The 19,273-nt window shown below is 45.7% G+C and overlaps 1 protein-coding gene across 6 annotated transcripts in view; it reads right to left on the reverse strand.

Annotated features, from left to right (window-relative positions):
- MINDY3 (MINDY lysine 48 deubiquitinase 3) overlaps positions 1-19,273 on the reverse strand; it is a 108,496-nt gene that overhangs the window by 52,897 nt on the left and 36,326 nt on the right. For all 6 annotated transcript variants that reach the window (XM_073581943.1, XM_073581941.1, XM_073581942.1 and 3 more), the window contains 2 exons: positions 16,743-16,813; positions 11,724-11,804 (listed from right to left, as the gene is read on the reverse strand). In XM_073581943.1, coding sequence (XP_073438044.1) covers positions 11,724-11,804; positions 16,743-16,813 — 152 coding nt within the window. The remainder of the gene's footprint in view (positions 1-11,723; positions 11,805-16,742; positions 16,814-19,273) is intronic.

A 19,273-nucleotide genomic window follows, 5' to 3' on the forward strand; every position in this document is an offset into this window, starting at 1 on the left:
CTGACTTGGGTACAGTTGCAATTTTCCATAAAAACTCCCCGCGTTGGCAATTAATGGAGCCAAACTAGAATCAACTATAAGGTGGTCCCAATCATAAAGCTGTCCCGATAAAGAACTCTCCTTACTGGGCCAGTATGGATCCCATCTATCATGGAGTTCGATGAGCTATAAGTCACCTCGGCCATGCTTTTAACATTACGGCAGCCGGTGGAGGTGGCATCTATTGACCGCCAATGGACAGCTTCCCGAATCACTGCAGGAATGTTCCAAAGCTTTAAAACGCGTAACGGGGTGCGACATCTAAAACCTTCTCACTACAGATCAGACTCGCGTGAGGTCGTCTCGTCATTAACGAGTATAACCTCCCCTACACATAGAAGCAAAGGTGACGCGGCTGCCGGCTGAAAGGGCGGGCATCTATGTTTAACGAGGAGAACGCGAAACAGATGGGAGAAAGAAGGATCGTTTTCTCTGGAAAGGAAATAATTTTCTCTGTCCCTCGGGCATGTTACAATGACATTTTCATGGTCTGCATCATCCAACCATGAATATTCACTTTATAACTAGGATCTCGCTTTAAAACTACACATTATGATAAGGTCAATTGAGAAGCGGACTATATGCAAAAAAAGAAATCCACCTTCTCTACGGGGTGAATGCAAACAACTCATGACAACCTTCAGACAGCTCATCCCACTGGCTGTGGGAACGTGCGCGGTGTTTCTGGAATCCTGACTAACGCGTTTTGGCATTTTTTTTTAAACCGTTCTGTCTGTGTAAAGGCAAATGTGAACATGCATTTATATGTTGCATGAAAACCAACGCAAACTTCAGCTCAATGTGTGTGTTATTTATTAAAATGTTCAACTGTTCTTGAATATATTAACACTTTTGTTTACAGTCTGCAGACCGTCCGCCACCAATAGACAGCACAGCATGCAGAGTGCTTACAAACTTTTCTTCTGTTCAGCCTATCAGGATCATGGCAGCACGCTGCTACCTCCCCAATTCCAGCCAGCTTCAGCATAGCGCTTACAAGCTAGACAGCAGCGGTGGTGGTGGGGGTCGGTCACCTAGTCATCGGGTTCTTGACAAAAAAAAGTGTTACTTACACACAGCTGGAAATTTTAAAAAACAGCCAACTGCAAAGTTTTTACAAGCACTATCCGAAAATATTTATGAAGAGTCGAATAATCCTTTAAACGGCCAACATTCTAATGAGCTGTCTCTGACCACTCTGTCTCAGTCTATACAGCAAAGCTAACAGTTAGATAAATCAGGAAGTGTCGGCTTACTGTCCCTCCTCTAGTGGCCAGAGTGAAAAATGCAACAATTTTTTTTTGGGGGGGGGGAAGGGGGGTTGGATTTTGGTATCAGATCCCAGGAATGGTTTACACTATACTTTACATCCTTCCTAAGCTGGGTTTACTTATGTTGTCACATGATTGACAGATTTCCCACATCATGCACCATGACACAAAATGTAGAGGAAATAATTCTCGAAATCACCAGCCTCTGGCAGACTGCACCAAAGCTGGGATTGCTCCTACATCTCATATTGACAATATCAAAAACTGTTGAAAAAACAGTTACTTCAGCTGAGGGACCATGCAGATCTCTTCGCAGCATCAATATAAAGTAATCAAGGGTTGTCAAGTGGCCAGATGGCAACTAAAGACTACTATTTTAAAATGAGTGTTATTATTACATTGTTTTATTTAGGCATGCAGCATGAAATTAAGCAAGTTTGCAATTTACTTGCTTTTTCCATCTGCTGTCATTCTCCTGCAATGACAGCTTTTGTCTTGCATGGTGTAAAGCTCATTTCCATAAAGCTTGGCCACCAAACCCTGGCCCAGTGTGTGCAGTAGTTGCATTCCAGGAGATGAATAAACTCCTAACATCCCAAATACCTCTCTGCAGTCAACTGATTTCTATAAAGCTGTTTACTGCTCACTATCCTCACCCTTTGCTCCTGATGAGCTACTCTTATCACTCCTGCATAAGTCACAATTCCTTGCTCCCAGTATCATAGCTCTCGCTGTGCTTGTTCAAATGAACTGTGGTCTATGTCTCGAAACACAACGAAAACAGCGTACGTTCAAGAACAAGCACTGATGGCTAAATGTGTCATGCTCAGCTTTATAGTTCTACTAATATATAAAGGTCAGGACCCGTCCTCACTGGGTACACCTTTGTCGCTGGTGGGATGGCTATATATATTTTTTTTTTTTCTTTTTTACTAAGTACCCTTTGTTTTTTACATGCACTACTGCTTTTTACTTACTGAAGGGTATATGTCCCTTTTATTTCTATCTTAGGTTTTGTCCGTTTAATGGCCAATGTGAACATGCGTCTACACGTTGCTTGTATACCAGCTTATACTCCTGTTCATTTCCCTTGTTAATACTATAGTTCTGCTACTGACCAGAATGGTCACTCAAAAAAGGAGAGCCCGCCCTTCCAGAAACCAGGAAGTAAGGAGACTGGAGAGTTGGGAGCGGTCCAAAAGACAGCTTGGGAATACGTCGTCGCCACTCACTTCCACATTAAGATGATAGAGGTGCAGCGGACGTTGCACTAACGGCCAGATATGCGCACCTTTCCTATTAATGAGAAGAGGATGAGTGTACGAGATCTGGAAAGTGTCTGTCGTTGCCGTCAGCAGCGCCTTTCACCTGTCGAAAAAAAAGTGACAGGTGTTGGGTAACCTCTGAGGAAATCTGGATGTCAACCAGTATGGCTACCATTTCGGCTTCAAAGAGGGAAGACAACAAACCTTCAAAGAAGCAGGAAACATCTTGATCAGATTTGTATCAAGTATTAATAAGAGGAATCAAATCCTAGCCTTCTATTTAGCGGTGATTTTTCTTTTTTGCTGTCATTTTAAAGCAACCTAGCATCGGAAGATATAAGCAAGAGAAGAGCCCAGTGCCATCATTAGCACATGGATACTTGGTGACGGACCCCACATTTCTGTTAGTTTCCTGGTGCAGATCCCATAAGGGAAGGGGAGGACAATAATTTATATTATATATATCTCCTTCATTCTTCCCATCCGACATTGTAGGCCATAAATATTTAATGCGGTCATGTGAACAGCGTCTAATTCCTTGTGATGTGCATCTATACACATCATCCCTGGAAACCCCATGGTCTGCACATGACTGGTGAGATAAATCAGAACTACCATACGTTGCCTGCAGGGAAAGATCTGTAGAAATGACAAAACTTTCCAATACCGTCTCTTTATCTAAATGTAGTCCCTATAACCGCCTGACCCCATATCTGGGCAGTTTCGTCTTATTTCAGCAGTTTTAAGGTTTTTATGTTGTACGTTGCAGAAAATCCGCAGGTAAAATTCCCCTTTCAAGCGTTAGATAAACACGGTTACTTTCTCCTTCCCAAATCGGCACCACACGTCGACTCAGGTCGGGTCTGGTACTGCAGCTCACCCACATTCGCTTCAAAAGAGCTGAGCTGCAGTACCAGACTCAACCTGTGGACAAGAGTGGGGCAGATTTTAGGAGAAGCAGGCCATGTTCTCCTAATCCTGGACAACCCAATTAAAGGTAACTGGTCCCCATTAAAAAGCTGCCCAGCATGTTATAGAGCCGGGGGGGGAGCGGAGCAGATAGATACATAGGTTTTGTGAGTAAAGATTCAGTATAACGTATATATAAATCAATAGTAACGATCAGAATGTTTTTTGTTTCTCTGATGATAATCTGCGGGGACTTGGCTGTCAATCAAGTGTTTGGATAACCTCTTCCCAGGAGAGAGACACTATTGTCTTGACCCAGGTCAGTGCATGAAAGTGAAGAGATCACCTCTGGGATCACCAGTAAATATGCGGCTGTTTATTAGATTTTCACAGCCATTGTCTCCAAAGACCGTTCTCAAGGACTTCAGTGCAAAGAAAAGAAAAAATAGAACCTCCACCCCCCACAAAGGCAGCTGTAGAGCAGACGACAGTTACAAGGAGGGTCTCTCAGTGTGGAGGACCAACCCTGTCCTGCATGTCAAAGGGAACGCCTGGATTTGAATATACATGGTGTAATGCTACACATCACCTGCGGGGGCAGTGCAGAGAAAGTGTACAGTTACTGCCAGCTTTGCAAACACAATACAGCTGATGGTTACAGGGGAATGCAGTGTTCTTTAGGAGGGTCCTCAAGCCTGTCCACGGTGAAAAACCCATTCAAGATAACAGCTTGCTGCCCTGCAGAGGGCTGTTTTTTGATCAACAATACCAAGTATATTGTCCTTTTTAATCAGTGCCCCCAATATGCTTATATTAATGGTATGTAACAAAGGGGATGCTCTTAAAAGGTAATTATGCACACTCATACACACATACAGTGCCTTGCGAAAGTATTCGGCCCCCTGGAACTTTTCAACCTTTTCCCACATATCATGCTTCAAACATAAAGATACCAAATGTAAATTTTTGATGAAGAATCAACAAGAGGGACACAATTGTGAAGTTGAAATAAATTTATTGGTTATTTTAAATTTTTGTGGAAATTCAAAAACTGAAAAGTGGGGCGAGCAATATTATTCGGCCCCTTTACTTTCAGTGCAGCAAACTCACTCCAGAAGTTCATTGTGAATCTCTGAATGATCCAATGTTGTCCTAAATGACTAATGATGATAAATATAATCCACCTGTGTGTAATCAAGTCTCCGTATAAATGCACCTGCTCTGTGATAGTCTCAGGGTTCTGTTTGATGCTCAGAAAGCAAGGAGCACAACAGGCAGGTCCGTGATACTGTTGTGGAGAAGTTTAAAGCCGGATTTGGATACAAAATGATTTCCAAAACTTTAAACATCCCAAGGAGCACTGTGCAAGCACACATATACAGTTGTGGCCAAAAGTATTGACACCCCTGCAATTCTGTCAGATAATACTCAGTTTCTTCCTGAAAATGATTGCAAACACAAATTCTTTGGTATTATCTTCATTTATTTTGTCTTAAATGAAAAAACACAAAAAGAATTGTCCTGAAGCCAAATTGGATATAATTCCACACCAAACATAAAAAAGAGGGTGGACAAAAGTATTGGCACTGTTCGAAAAATCATGTGATGCTTCTCTAATTTGAGTAATTAACAGCACCTGTAACTTACCTGTGGCACCTGACAGGTGTTGGCAATAACTAAATCACACTTGCAGCCAGTTGACATGGATTAAAGTTGACTCAACCTCTGTCCTGTGTCCTTGTGTGTACCACATTGAGCATGGAGAAAAGAAAGAAGACCAAGGAACTGTCTGAGGACTTGAGAAACCAAATTGTGAGGAAGCATGAGCAATCTCAAGGCTACAAGTCCATCTCCAAAGACCTGAATGTTCCTGTGTGCGCAGTGTCATCAAGAAGTTTAAAGCCCATGGCACTGTAGCTAACCTCCCTAGATGTGGCCGGAAAAGAAAAATTGATAAGAGATTTCAACGCAAGATTGTGCGGATGTTGGATAAAGAAGCTCGACTTAAGCCCCCGTTACACATTGCGATATCGCTAGCAATATTGCTGTAAAGTCACCGATTTTGTGACGTTGCAGCGATATTACTAGCGATATCATGTGATACTTACCCCCGACCTGCTCCCCCTGCTGGTTATCGCTGATCGCGCGAGAAGCTCCTGGACCATTCCTCGTCGTCAGCTTCCTGCGGCGCTTCCTGCTGTGACGATGAGCGACGCGTGGAGCCGGGCGGGAGGACGCAGGATCGCCGCGTCTGACAGGTAAGTAGCGATCCCCATCCCCAGCGATGTCGCTAGTGAGATCTGCCTGTGTGGCAGCTCACTAGCGACCACCTAGTGATGCACCAGCGATCTTGACCGCATCATATCGCTGGACGGGATCGCTGGTGAGTCGCTAGGTGTAACGGTACCCTAACATCCAAACAAGTTCAAGCTGCCCTGCAGTCCGAGGGTACAACAGTGTCAACCCGTACTATCCATCGGCGTCTGAATGAAAAGGGACTGTATAGTAGGAGACCCAGGAAGACCCCACTTCTTACCCAGAGACATAAAAAAGCCAGGCTGGAGTTTGCCAAAACTTACCTGAAAAAGCCTAAAACGTTTTGGAAAAATGTTCTCTGGTCAGATGAGACAAAAGTAGAGCTTTTTGGGCAAAGGGATCAACAGAGTTTACAGGAGAAAAAAAAGAGGCATTCAAAGAAAAGAACACTGTCCCTACAGTCAAACATGGCGGAGGTTCCCTGATGTTTTGGGGTTGCTTTGCTGCCTCTGGCACTGGACTGTTTGACCGTGTGCATGGCATTATGAAGTCTGAAGACTACCAACAAATTTTGCAGCATAATGTAGGGCCCAGTGTGAGAAAGCTGGGTCTCCCTCAGAGGTCATGGGTCTTCCAGCAGGACAATGAACCCAAAACACACTTCAAAAAGCACTAGAAAATGGTTTGAGAGAAAGCACTGGAGACTTCTAAGGTGGCCAGCAATGAGTCCAGACCTGAATCCCATAGAACACCTGTGTAGAGATCTAAAAATGGCAGTTTGAAGAAGGCACCCTTCAAATATCAGGGACCTGAAGCAGTTTGCGAAGGAAGAATGGTCTAAAATTCCAGCAGAGCATTGTAAGAAACTCATTGATGGTTACTGGAAGCGGTTGGTCAAAGTTATTTTGGCTAAAGGTTGTGCAACCAAGTATTAGGCTGAGGGTGCCAATACTTTTGTCTGGCCCATTTTTGGAGTTTTGTGTGAAATGATCAATGTTTTGCTTTTTGCTTCATTCTCTTTTGTGTTTTTTCATTTATGACAAATTAAATGAAGATAATACCAAAGAATTTGTGTTTGCAATCATTTTCAGGAAGAAACTGAGTATTATCTGACAGAATTGCAGGGGTGTCAATACTTTTGGCCACAACTGTATATACACACATACTAGCAATCGCACCTGTTCTACGCCCAGGTGGCGAGCATTTTTATTGGTTCATTTATAGAATGTCTTCATTGTATATACAGTGTGTTCCAAATTATTATGCAAATTATATTTTTCTCTGATTTTCCTAAATAGTCGGTACAAATGACAGTCAGTCTAATAAGTCATCACCCGTTAGAGTATGCATCGAATTTTATTGAAGAAACCTCCCAATGATAACAGTATAATCTCCAAAATGAATAAAAACTCAAATTGCACTGTTCCAAATTATTATGCACAGTAGAATTTCTAAACATTTGATATGTTTTAAAGAACTGAAAATGCTCATTTGTGGAATTTGCAGCATTAGGAGGTCACATTCACCGAACAAAAAAGCTATTTAATTCCAAAACATCCTAACAGGCCAAGTTACATGTTAACATAGGAACCCTTCTTTGATGTCACCTTCACAATTCTTGCATCCATTGAACTTGGGAGTTTTTGGAGAGTTTCTGCTTGGATTTCTTTGCATGAAGTCACAATAACCTCCCAGAGCTGCTGTTTTGATGTGAACTGCCTCCCTCGTAGATCTTTCGCTTGATGATACTCCAAAGGTTCTCTATAGGGTTGAGGTCAGGGAAAGATGGTGGCCACACCATGAGTTTATCTCCTTTTATGCCCATAGCAGTCAATGACTCAGAGGTATTCTTTGCAGCATGAGATGGTGCGTGGTCATGCATGAAGAGGATTTTGCTCCTGAAGACACATTTCTGCTTCTTATACCATGGCAGACAGCTGTCAGTCAGAAACTCTATATACTTTGCAGAGGTCATTTTCACACCCTCAGGAACCTTAAAGAGCCCTACCAGCTGTTTCCCCATGATTCTGGCCCAAAACATGACTCCTCCACCTCCTTGCTGAAGTCGCAGCCTTGTTGGGACATGGTGGCCATCCACCAACCATCCACTGCTCCATCCATCTGGACCATCCAGGGTTGCTCGACACTCATCAGTAAACAAGACTGTTTGAAAATTAGTCTTCATGTATGTCTGGGCCCACTGCAACCATTTCTGCTTGTGAACACTGTTTAGGGGTGGCCGAATAGTAGGTTTATGAACCACAGCAAGCCTTTGAAGGATCCTACACCTTGAGGTTCGAGGGACTCCAGAGGCACCAGCAGCTTTAAATATCTGTTTGCTGGTTTGTAATGGATTTTTAGCAGCTGCTCTCTTAATCCGATGAACTTGCCTGGCAGAAACCTTCCTCATTCTGCCTTTATCAGCACAAACATGTTTGTGCTCAGAATCAACCACAAATCTCTTAACAGTACGTTTAAGTTTTTGGGAAATATGTAATGTTTTCATCTCTTGACCAAGGCATTGCACTATTTGATGCTTTTCAGCAGCAGAGAGATCCGTTTTCTTTCCTAAATTCCTTGAAACCTGTGCCCTGCTTAATAATGTGGAACATCATTCTTAAGTAGTTTTCCTTTAATTGGGCTCACCTGGTAAACTAATTATCACAGGCGTTTGAGATTGATTTCAGTGATCCAAAGAGCCCTGATACACAATAGCATCTATGAGTTTATTTGAAAAACAAAAAATTACATCTTTATGACACTTAAATCCAAATTGCATAATAATTTGGAACGCAGTGTAGTACAACGGCAACATAGTGAGCACGTGCCGGCCATAAGAGTGTGCACACTGCTATGTTGACGTAGTAGTAGAATTCTTCAATTAAATGGCGCCGGAGTCAACGTGTGTGAATACCACCATATCCGCCATTCTGTTGAAGACACTGTCTGCAAATTCATATATATATATATTGCCTTCAATAAAATGGCACCGATATGTGCACGCACAGACCCGGGCGCCACCCATCCCGGCTTCAGACAAAAGGGACGTATCCACTGTTATATACAAGATATATTACCGTATATGCTCGTGTATAAGCCGAGATTTTCAGCCCATTTTTTGGGCTGAAAGTTCATCCCCCTCCTCGGCTTATACACAAGTCATATACCCGGGGGTCGGCGGGGGAGGGGGAGCGGGGGTGTCAAGAGATCACACTTACCTCCCCTGGCATGGTCTCTGCAACTCCCCCGCTTCTCCACGGTCTCCCTTCCTGCCTTCAGCGGTCACACAGTACCGCTCATTAAACTCATGAATATGCGGTACCGTTGTGGAGGCCCCAGCCCTGCAGTGTGAATACATCATAACACACTGCGGGGCGGGATCTGGGGCCTCCACAATGCGCAGGAGCAATAGCCTGATGTCGGTTCTCGGGCAGCGCGCACTGCGCATGCCTGAGAACACTTGTCACAGCGCAGGCGCCAGGATTCAAATCAAGAGGAGGCAGTGATGCACGGGGCATCATTATGGACAGATCGTGGGCGGCGCCAAGGCACCGGACAGGCATGATTGACGGATGGTAGGCGGCTGATAGAGGGGGACACAACATACCTGTGGGACACATTACAGGTATGAGGAGCTAATTATAAAAGTCAATATTTTGGCATTACTGGGGGTCAGAAAAAGAAGAGCCACCTTCACAGAATGCAGCCTTAGTGCTGCTGAAGGTGGCTCTTTTACTTAAAAACGCCCTGGGGGGGGTGACAGGTTCCCTTTAAATACTCAGGGGGGCGGCAGGGAGAAGAATAAAAGCACAAGCTGCCCACTTGTGACCCGGTGACAGGTTCTCTATAATTGAAAAGCAAAGCCAGCCGCCCGCTCTCCATCACTGCCTGTTCATAGGACAGAGAAGGGTGGGGGGGGGGGGCGCGCCTTACTCTCTCAGGACCTGGCTCTATTCATAGGGCATTTAATGGGCTCCAAAGTATCAAAACAGTCCAAAAGTTTAGTTACACATTACATGATTATACCCCCCCAAAAATCAAGATACCGTAGCTATTATACATTGGACTAAGGGATAACTGCCGATTACTGGGGGTCTGCCCACTGTGCACTCCTGAAAGAAGGAGCAAAGAGTATGCTGACATTGGTTCCACCCATTGTCAAAGGGACTGCCAAGCACTGCGCATGCTCACATCGGATCCATTCATTGTGTATGGGACTACCAAGTACTACGAATGCTCACATCAGCTCCATCCATTGTCTATGGGACGGCCAAGCCCTGCACATGCTCACAACAAATCCATTCATTGTGTATGGGACTACGAAGTACTGCACATGCCAACATCAGCTCCATTCATTGTCTATGGGACTGCCAAACAGCGCGCCTGTTCACATCAACTCTATTGTATATGCCACGCACTCTACATGCTAACAACGGCCCCATTCATTGTCTATGCCAAGCAATGCATATGCTCACATCAGCCCCATTCTTTGTCTATGTGACTGCCAAGCACTGCACATGCTCACATCAGCTCCATTCAGGACGTCCCTTTTTCAGGATCGTGGAAAAGTCGACTGCTGGAACTCTCAGCGATTGCAAGAAACCCGTGAGGAGGCAGCTCATCCCCCAATCCTTTAATGCTCATTTATCTATACATCTGTACAGAAATCACAGAGAATCGATTATGATGGACGACACAGCCCCTTCAGTTCAGCAATCAGTGGTGGGGGTCATTACGACGTGTAAAAAGAAAAATTTTGCATTGTTTATAGATATCCAACTTGAAACTACAATTTCCAAGGAGAGCAACGTATTACATTTTTGCATCAAAAGATCTCATCCCAGACAAGTGAGAAATCAGAAGTGGATTTCCAGCAGCCATTTATCTTGTGCGGTGGCGAGGTCACATCTGTAAACACATCCAGGGGATTACACGGGGTCACAACAAGCAGACTCCCGGCCATGGGGGCTACGGGGTCAAAAGTCAGCTATCATTTAGTGCCATCAATGAGGACTCCGCAACGAGAGGAAAAACTCTGGTGAGTGGTGATCGGTGATAAATCATCCGGCAGAGCGGAATGGCTCATAGTTTCAGTGCTGTAAAGTATGGGAAGTGCGGACCCCAATGCCGCCCACAGTAAAATAGAGAAAAACAATGCAAAAAACTTATATGATGGTAATAGTTATGGCATATGAAGATAGCAGAGGGCCCCTGTTGAAGGCGCGACATGGGGCCCCCTGTATCTCTGGGGCCCCTACATAGCTGCACATATGGTAGTTCTGTCCATGAACTAAAGAGATCTACCATTACTGTACCATCATCCGAGGTCTTACTTTAGTTTTTTAAAGGGACTGTCAGCACAGAATGACTGTACAAACCAAGTACAGGCGCTTGGTGCACCCTAGGTGCGGCTCAAACTTTAAGTGCCCCTTCCTACCTGATAGAGGGAAAACTATCTCCACCCCTCCTCATCTTTGATTGACAGCTCTAGCTTTACAGTGCGCAAGACTTAAATGTTTGGCCATGACAAAAGGTGAAACAGAGCCTGTGCTTAGTTTGAACAGTCATTCAGACCGACCTTTAATTGCAGCCTCTTACAGACCTCATACATATAGGTAGAAGTTGACCATAGGGGACAATAAATGAACGTCTCGCGCGGCACATGCGCCGGTCTGCAGCTCCGGCTCGCGCGGCACATGCGCCGGTCTGCAGCTCCACACTGAGTGCACTGCTCAGAATCCAAAGGTCGAGATGTCTCATCTAAATGTACAAGCACAGTACTACATTTATACATTACACATCACCTGTGCAAGAATTACTTTTCCTTTATCCTACAGAAGGCATGGAGTAGCAATCAGGACCCCTTTAAGACCATGTATAGTGCATGGAACTAATTATATATGCATATATATGTGGCACTGTATCCTTTCACACCCAACCAGCAGTGACAGGTTGCAATATATTGGTCAGTAACATTACTCACCTTGGTGAAAAACACTGTTAGATGCGTCTCACTGCCGATTACCCAGATGGGACATTTAGGGGATTTCAAGAAATTGCCCACCTGAAAAAAATAAAAGGAGAAAAATGCAGATTATCAGCAAGAACCCTACATGTACCGCGGAATTAGAACATCAGCAAAAGGTCATTTCCCAAAACTGATTATTTATTTAGCCCAAAATAGGTGGAACTCGGGCGACACATGAATCTTGGCCTCGGATCATCTGCAAGAAAGGTTTCTCAGTGTCAGAGAAGAAAAAAAAAAAATCTTCTCAGGATTAATCTCCTGCGGTGCTATACACTGGTAGCATTTTCTATGCAGACTCAAGTTTAAAGGGACACTCCACCTTTTATCACCAAGTCGTCTTCTAGATCCAAATCATTAATATATTAATTCTATCTTTAACCACTTTCTGCTGTGGATCTTTTTTTTTTTTTTTTTTTTTGGGGGGGGGGGGGGGGGCCCTTCTACTAAGAATTAAAAACACGCTATTACATTGATAAGCTGATTCACTCTGCTTCCGAAAAGCCCGATTTTCAATTACAGAGGACATTACAGGTGAGTTTTACTACTACATGGGGGTCATAGAGATTCACAGCCATATTAGTAATACAATGCTCCTTGCACAGCAGGGAACAAACCAGACCCTACAAAAAAGGGTAGCCGTCATTTTAATTGAGGGACCCTTCTCCAAATCAACCCCAAAAATGTTTATTTATGCAGCACATGTGTAACCCGACTAATGGGAATGTTGTAATGCTTTACATCTCCTGCGGAGGCACTGCAGCAGAAATTGAAGCCTTTCTGCAAAGTTTTCTCACACATTGATCACAGGCTGGTGAAAGCAGAGGGGCACCGGGTGTTTGTTCAGACAGCCCTACTAATAAAAAGGGGTTTAGTCAAAAAGCAGAGAACCCCTTTAAGAATGCTTAGCTCCTCTTTTGGATACACGGACCAGTTACAGTCTTGCGGATTTGGGCCCTGCGACCAGTACAAAACATTTTGAGGCTGATTTATTATTCTATTTGCACCTTTTTTTGGTCTTGTTTTGCTTTGCGTCTTTCTGAAGTCTATTTTATGTGTTTGCCTAATTTTTTTTTTTTTTTTAAGTTTGCCATCATGGACATTAGTTGTATTTCGCCTCATATTGACCTGTGCAAATTTTGCTAAATATTAGCGAAAAACGCAATTATTTTGCACTAAAGAGTAGCAAAAATATAGAAATTTTGAATTTTTGGCAAAAATTCATGCAAAGCCATGGACGCCTTGTTGAAAAATTTGCTGCAAAAACGTCAATCGGTACCAAAAGACGGTTAAAAAAAAAAAAAAGCCTTGGGGGTGCCCTTCCTCTTCACACACCACGATCACACTATTTTTATGACTCTGTAAATCTGAAAAAAATCATCAAAGCCAAAAACAGGCGAGTGAGGACGGGCAGTGGTTTCTTTTAGGGCTTCCGAGTCCCTGAGAGGTGGGAAAGTCTCCGCACATGGTGTACACAAGGAGAAGCCGAAGGTTTAAACAAGGAAATTCCTCTCCATTTATAGGCTTGAAAGATGAAAAAGCAGCCGAGCATCACAGGTCGTGTGAAGTTCTATGTTCCTACATGTGTCCGGCAGATAAAGGAGTTGGGGGGGGGGTGAGGAACTTCAGGAACTTTTGCACTCAGTGACCAATCAGATTCCAGCTCTCCTTATTCAGAGGCTCTTTTCAAAATAAAGAAGAGTTCCGATTGGCCGCACTATCTGGGCGAACTTTCCACAGTGTTCGCGGTCATTCACAGTCTTCGTCAAATCTCCTGTCTGATCATAAAGACCCAAAATTAAAGGGATTCTCTACTTTGGACAATCTATATTTGTAAGAAAGATCCCTTTACAATAATCAGATCAGAATGTGATCCCCCTGTTGGTATCTTCAGCAATAGTCAGTAGAGAAACATGGCAGAAAGTGTTTAATTTCAACACAGCGCCACCACAGGAGAAATTGGGCATTGCAGATTGTCCATTTGAATCAACGAGGTGCAGGACAGGACAGGTCCTCCGGAGAGAGTTGTACAATCTGATCGCGGACCCGGACAACCCCTTTAAGTGAAACATAAATACCCAAGACGTATTTTATGTTTATATGTTATGAATTTTTCTATACTTTCTTTTCTCACTATTGGCCTAAAAAATAATCAGGCAGGTGTAGTTTTTCTGTAGTGTCCATCGCCGATCTCTGCGGCGCCCGCTGACACCACATCGTCAAAGCAGCGGCTTCTCTTCTGCTCTACAGAAGAAGCGTGACTGCCGATGTCATGATGATTGACTGCCGACTCCGTGGTGCCCAAGCAGGATGTCAGCAGTCACGCCGGGTCAACAGAACAGCCCAGAAGAGAAAGCGCTGCTCCATTGACGTAAAGCAGCTGAATCGCTGGCAGGGGCAGTCGGCGACAGCTCTGAGCCGGCGCCAGGTAGAACAGGCTAGTATTTCGCAACGGTACTCCCCAGTGCCAATTTCCGAGGAACGTCATCCCACCCCTCCCCCGGCGCGCGCCGCAAGCTCTCTCGTTTATAACAGTGGTATCGAGATGTCGGTTTCAGAAGAATAATGGTTGGTCAGGAATATTCTGAGAAAAGAGTCAGTGATCAAGGTGATGGACTTGACTGCACATTCTTCAGATCTCAAGATCAGTTCTCTGTGGGACGTGCTGGAAAGAGGAGTCTGACCCGCGGAGTCCGCACTAAGCGACTAACAGGACAAAGAATGTGCAGCTATCATCTTGTGCTATAAACCACAGGACAACTTCAGGAGGCCTTGAAAAGCCCATGTCTCATTGAGTTGTATTGATGAGGAGGGGTCGATCACAATTATAGGCAGGTGATCTTTAATGTTATGTCTCATCTGTATAGGAGTTCAAAGTCAGCTTTCACAGAAACAGCAGCACTCCTGTCAATGGGCTGAACCTGTTATCCCAGCTTAAAAGCTATCTAGAAGGAATATTTTGGTATTGTTCACTGGCTTCCTAAATGCAAAGTTAAGCAACTTTCTAAGCAGTCTAAATTGAAAATTTGCTACCATTTGCTGATGCCATGTATGTTTGTTAAAAAAACAACAACAAAAAAACAAAAACAAACCTTAGTGCTCCTGCTCCTCATCCTAGAGGTTCTCTACTTCCTTTCCCTTTTTTCAGTCTTAGAGATGGCAACATGGAGGGAGTTATACACCAATCTTCACACAAGGAGGGGAGAAAGCAGCTACAGTCTCAGGGAGGGCAGGGAAAACAGGCCAAAAATGTTAGAAATCCCTCAATACTCCTGCTTCTCATCTTAAAGGCTCTCTGCTCCATCTCCCTTTTTCCCCAGTGTTTTAAAGATGGCAACAGAGGGAGCTGTACACAGATTTCAAAATCATAAGTTGGGGAGAAGGCAGCTATCGTATCAGGGAGGGCAGAGAAAACAGGAAAAAAATTGTAAGAAATCCCTCAGTTCTACCACTCCCCTTTCTCGGTGTTAGGCTATGGTCACACTATCAGTATTTGGTCAGTATTTTACATCAGTATTTCTAAGCCAAAACCAGAAGTGGAACAATCAGAGAAAAATAAGAAATAAAGACGTGCACCCCTTTTGAATTTATCACCCACCCCAGGTTTTGGCTTACAAATACTGATGTGAAATACTGACCAAGTACAGATAATGTGACCACAATATTAGACATAGCAAAAAGAAGGAAGTTGTACACATATCTTGCCATCATAAGGAGGGGAGAAAGCAGCCATAGTCTTAGGGAGGGCAGAGCAAACAAGCTACAGATGAGTAGGAAAGCACATGGAGAAATAATGCAGGATAGCAGCTGTGCTAATACATGAGCAGTCCTCATCCAGCCTATATTACTGGGAGAGAAACTCCCACAAAAGAAAAAACCTATATCAGATCAGGATGCAAACTGAATATCAGGGGGGGGGGGGCAAATAAAGAATAAAAACATTGCAGACTGAAACAGTGTAGTTTTATTAAGATAACCAGTGGCATGTAAAAATCACTATTTCTATGTCAAAGGTGTCCATAGCTCTTAACTCTTAAGGACAGAAGCACATCAAAAGAACATAATCCGCACTGCAAGAAATCAGGATCCTGCACACAGGTGCATGCAACTCACTGGTATTCACCCAGGAGCGGCTCACAGTCTGAATCAATCCGGGTGCCTATCACCACAAGACCAGCGATCAAAATCTAGAGATAAGAAAGAATAGTGGATGGCACTCACCGGGAAAATTCATCTTTTAGTTCTAAGATTAAAACATTTTCGTCGGGAGAATGGGAGCGGGAGTGCAGGAGACGATGGCCGTTTCACGCCGTAGTAGCGCTACAACAGCGCGAAACGGCCATCGTCTCCTGCACTCCCGCTCTCCCAACGGAAATGTTTTAATCTTGGAAATAAAAGATGAATTTTACCGGTGAGTGCCATCCACTATTCTTTCTTATCTCTGGATCTTAAGGACAGAAGTGCAGTGTGGTTGGAGAAAAGGGCCCAGCTAAGAGGATCCCAGCTGTAAAACTGTTCATTAATCCCAGTAGAGAATTAGAATACATCGCTCTTCGTATGGACAGGTTTACCGAGAATCCTGTATAAACTCCCTGGAGGTTACAGAAAACAGACGATTCTTCGCGTTGTTAAAGATATTCTTATTTAGTAGCCGAAAGGAAGAGCGATGTAACCGCTTAACCACAAAGCCGGCATCTGGCCGCTCACCTGACAGACGCATTATTAACACGTCAGGGCAGAACAGCGAAACCATTGTGCCTGGAAACTAATATGTGCGGCTCCTCCATCCGAGAACCGGTGATGAAGAGCGGACGGGAACAGCGCATCCGTCACATGAGAGCGGATTCTGGCAGGGGCTCGCGTTCCGAGACTTCAGCTAAAAATATGTTGTCCCCCCAGGAACGCTGCGCTGCCTGTCTGAGGCAAGAGAAACTACGACAAGGAGGAGGCGTCATTGATGGGATGGGGGGGGCTTACCTTGCAGTATCGCAGGGACTCCATTAGTGTCAGAAAACCGACCTGCGCCTGACTGTGAATACCCAGCAGTTCTAGAAAAAGAAAAAAAAAGGGTAATTATCATAAATGTATACTCGCCCCAATGAGGTCCGATTTAGGAAAAAAAAAATTCTAAAGCATTTTTTCTTGTGCCGTCCCTCTGTTATTCCTCCTGGAAATGCACAACTATAGTGGCAATTGGGTGTAAGCGTGCCCCACACAGAAGGAGGAGTCTTCATACAGTCTGATGCTAAAAAACACACAACTATGAGCAGAGGAATGGAAACCCAGACTACCAACTCACAATGCCAAAATCTGTCAAATTATGCAGTGACGCCCCAAAGCTGCCATAGATCAAGGCAGGATATAGCCCCAGGCAGCATACGGGCAGGTGGACCATCATCTGCCCCAACACAAGAAGCACGTGTGAGCGGTCTGTCATTTCTTCCTCCATAAAAAGCTTGCGGGGTCAGGAGGACCATCGTCTCCCCCATCACAGGAAACATGGGCGAGCGAGGCATCATCTACCCACCACAGGAAGCACGGGCGAGCGAAGGATCATCGTCTCCCCCAACGCTGGATGGTGGTCGTCGCCCCTCCACAGAAAGCAAGAGACAGATCGTCGTTTCCCCAACACAGGAAACACGGGCGAGAGAGGCATCATCTTCCCACCAGAGGAAGCACTGGCGAGAGAGGCATCATCTACCCACCAGAGGAAGCACTGGCGAGAGAGGCATCATCTACCCACCAGAGGAAGCACAGGCGAGAGAGGCATCATCTACCCACCACAGGAAGCACGGGCGAGCGAAGGATCATCGTCTCCCCCAACGCTGGATGGTGGTCGTCGCCCCTCCACAGAAAGCAAGAGACAGATCGTCGTTTCCCCAACACAGGAAACACGGGCGAGAGAGGCATCATCTTCCCACCAGAGGAAGCACTGGCGAGAGAGGCATCATCTACCCACCAGAGGAAGCACTGGCGAGAGAGGCATCATCTACCCACCAGAGGAAGCACAGGCGAGAGAGGCATCATCTACCCACCAGAGGAAGCACGGGCGAGAGAGGCATCATCTACCCACCAGAGGAAGCACGGGCGAGAGAGGCATCATCTACCCACCAGAGGAAGCACGGGCGAGAGAGGCATCATCTACCCACCAGAGGAAGCACGGGCGAGAGAGGCATCATCTACCCACCAGAGGAAGCACGGGCGAGAGGCATCATCTTCCCACCAGAGGAAGCACTGGCGAGAGAGGCATCATCTACCCACCAGAGGAAGCACGGCCGAGAGAGGCATCATCTACCCACCAGAGAAAGCACAGGCGAGAGAGGCATCATCTACCCACCACAGGAAGCACGGGCGAGAGAGGCATCATCTACCCACCAGAGAAAGCACGGGCGAGAGAGGCATCATCTACCCACCAGACGAAGCACGGGCGAGAGAGGCATCATCTACCCACCAGACGAAGCATGGGCGAGCGATGGATTGTCGTCTCCCCCATCACTGGAAGGGGGTCGTTCCACCTCCACAGAAAGCAGGAGACAGAACGTCGTTTTCCCACCACAGGAAGCACTGGCGAGAGAGGCATCATCTACCCACCACAGGAAGCACTGGCGAGAGGCATCATCTACCCACCAGAGAAAGCACAGGCGAGAGAGGCATCATCTACCCACCACAGGAAGCACGGGCAAAAGAGGCATCATCTACCCACCAGACGAAGCATGGGCGAGCGATGGCTTGTCTACCCACCAGAGAAAGCACAGGCGAAAGAGGCATCATCTACCCACCACAGGAAGCACTGGCGAGAGGCATCATCTACCCACCAGACGAAGCACGGGAGAGAGAGGCATCATCTACCCACCAGAGGAAGCATGGGCGAGCGATGGCTTGTCTACCCACCAGAGAAAGCACAGGCGAGAGAGGCATCATCTACCCACCACAGGAAGCACGGGCGAAAGAGGCATCATCTACCCACCAGACGAAGCACGGGAGAGAGAGGCATCATCTACCCACCAGACGAAGCACGGGAGAGAGAGGCATCATCTACCCACCAGACGAAGCATGGGCGAGCGATGGCTTGTCTACCCACCAGAGAAAGCACAGGCGAGAGAGGCATCATCTACTTACCAGAGGAAGCACGGGCGAGCGACAGGCCGTCGTTGACCCTACCACAGGAAGCACAGGCAAGAAGACAACAGTCTCCCCATCTGCACAGAGAATGGGCCGTTGTCTCCACGTTCACTGTGAGCATGGGCTGTTTTGTCTCCCCTTTTAAAGGAAGCGCAGGGGCGGGCAGTCATCTCTCCCCTCCGTGGGAAACGCAGGGGTCGGCCACTGTCACTGCCGTCCACAAGAAGTGCGGGGGCAGTCATCATCGCCTCCAGAATGCCAGTGTCTCCCCCTTCACAGAAAGCACAGGGGCGAGCCGTCGTCTTCTGCTCAGAAAGAAGTATGGGGGCAAACAGACCGTCATCTCTCCCCTCCGCATAAAGAACGGAGGTGTGCGGATCATTGTC

This window comes from Dendrobates tinctorius, unplaced genomic scaffold, assembly GCF_039654945.1.
Source record: "Dendrobates tinctorius isolate UK_male_01 unplaced genomic scaffold, ASM3965494v1 ptg000070l, whole genome shotgun sequence".
Lineage (NCBI taxonomy): Eukaryota > Metazoa > Chordata > Amphibia > Anura > Dendrobatidae > Dendrobates > Dendrobates tinctorius.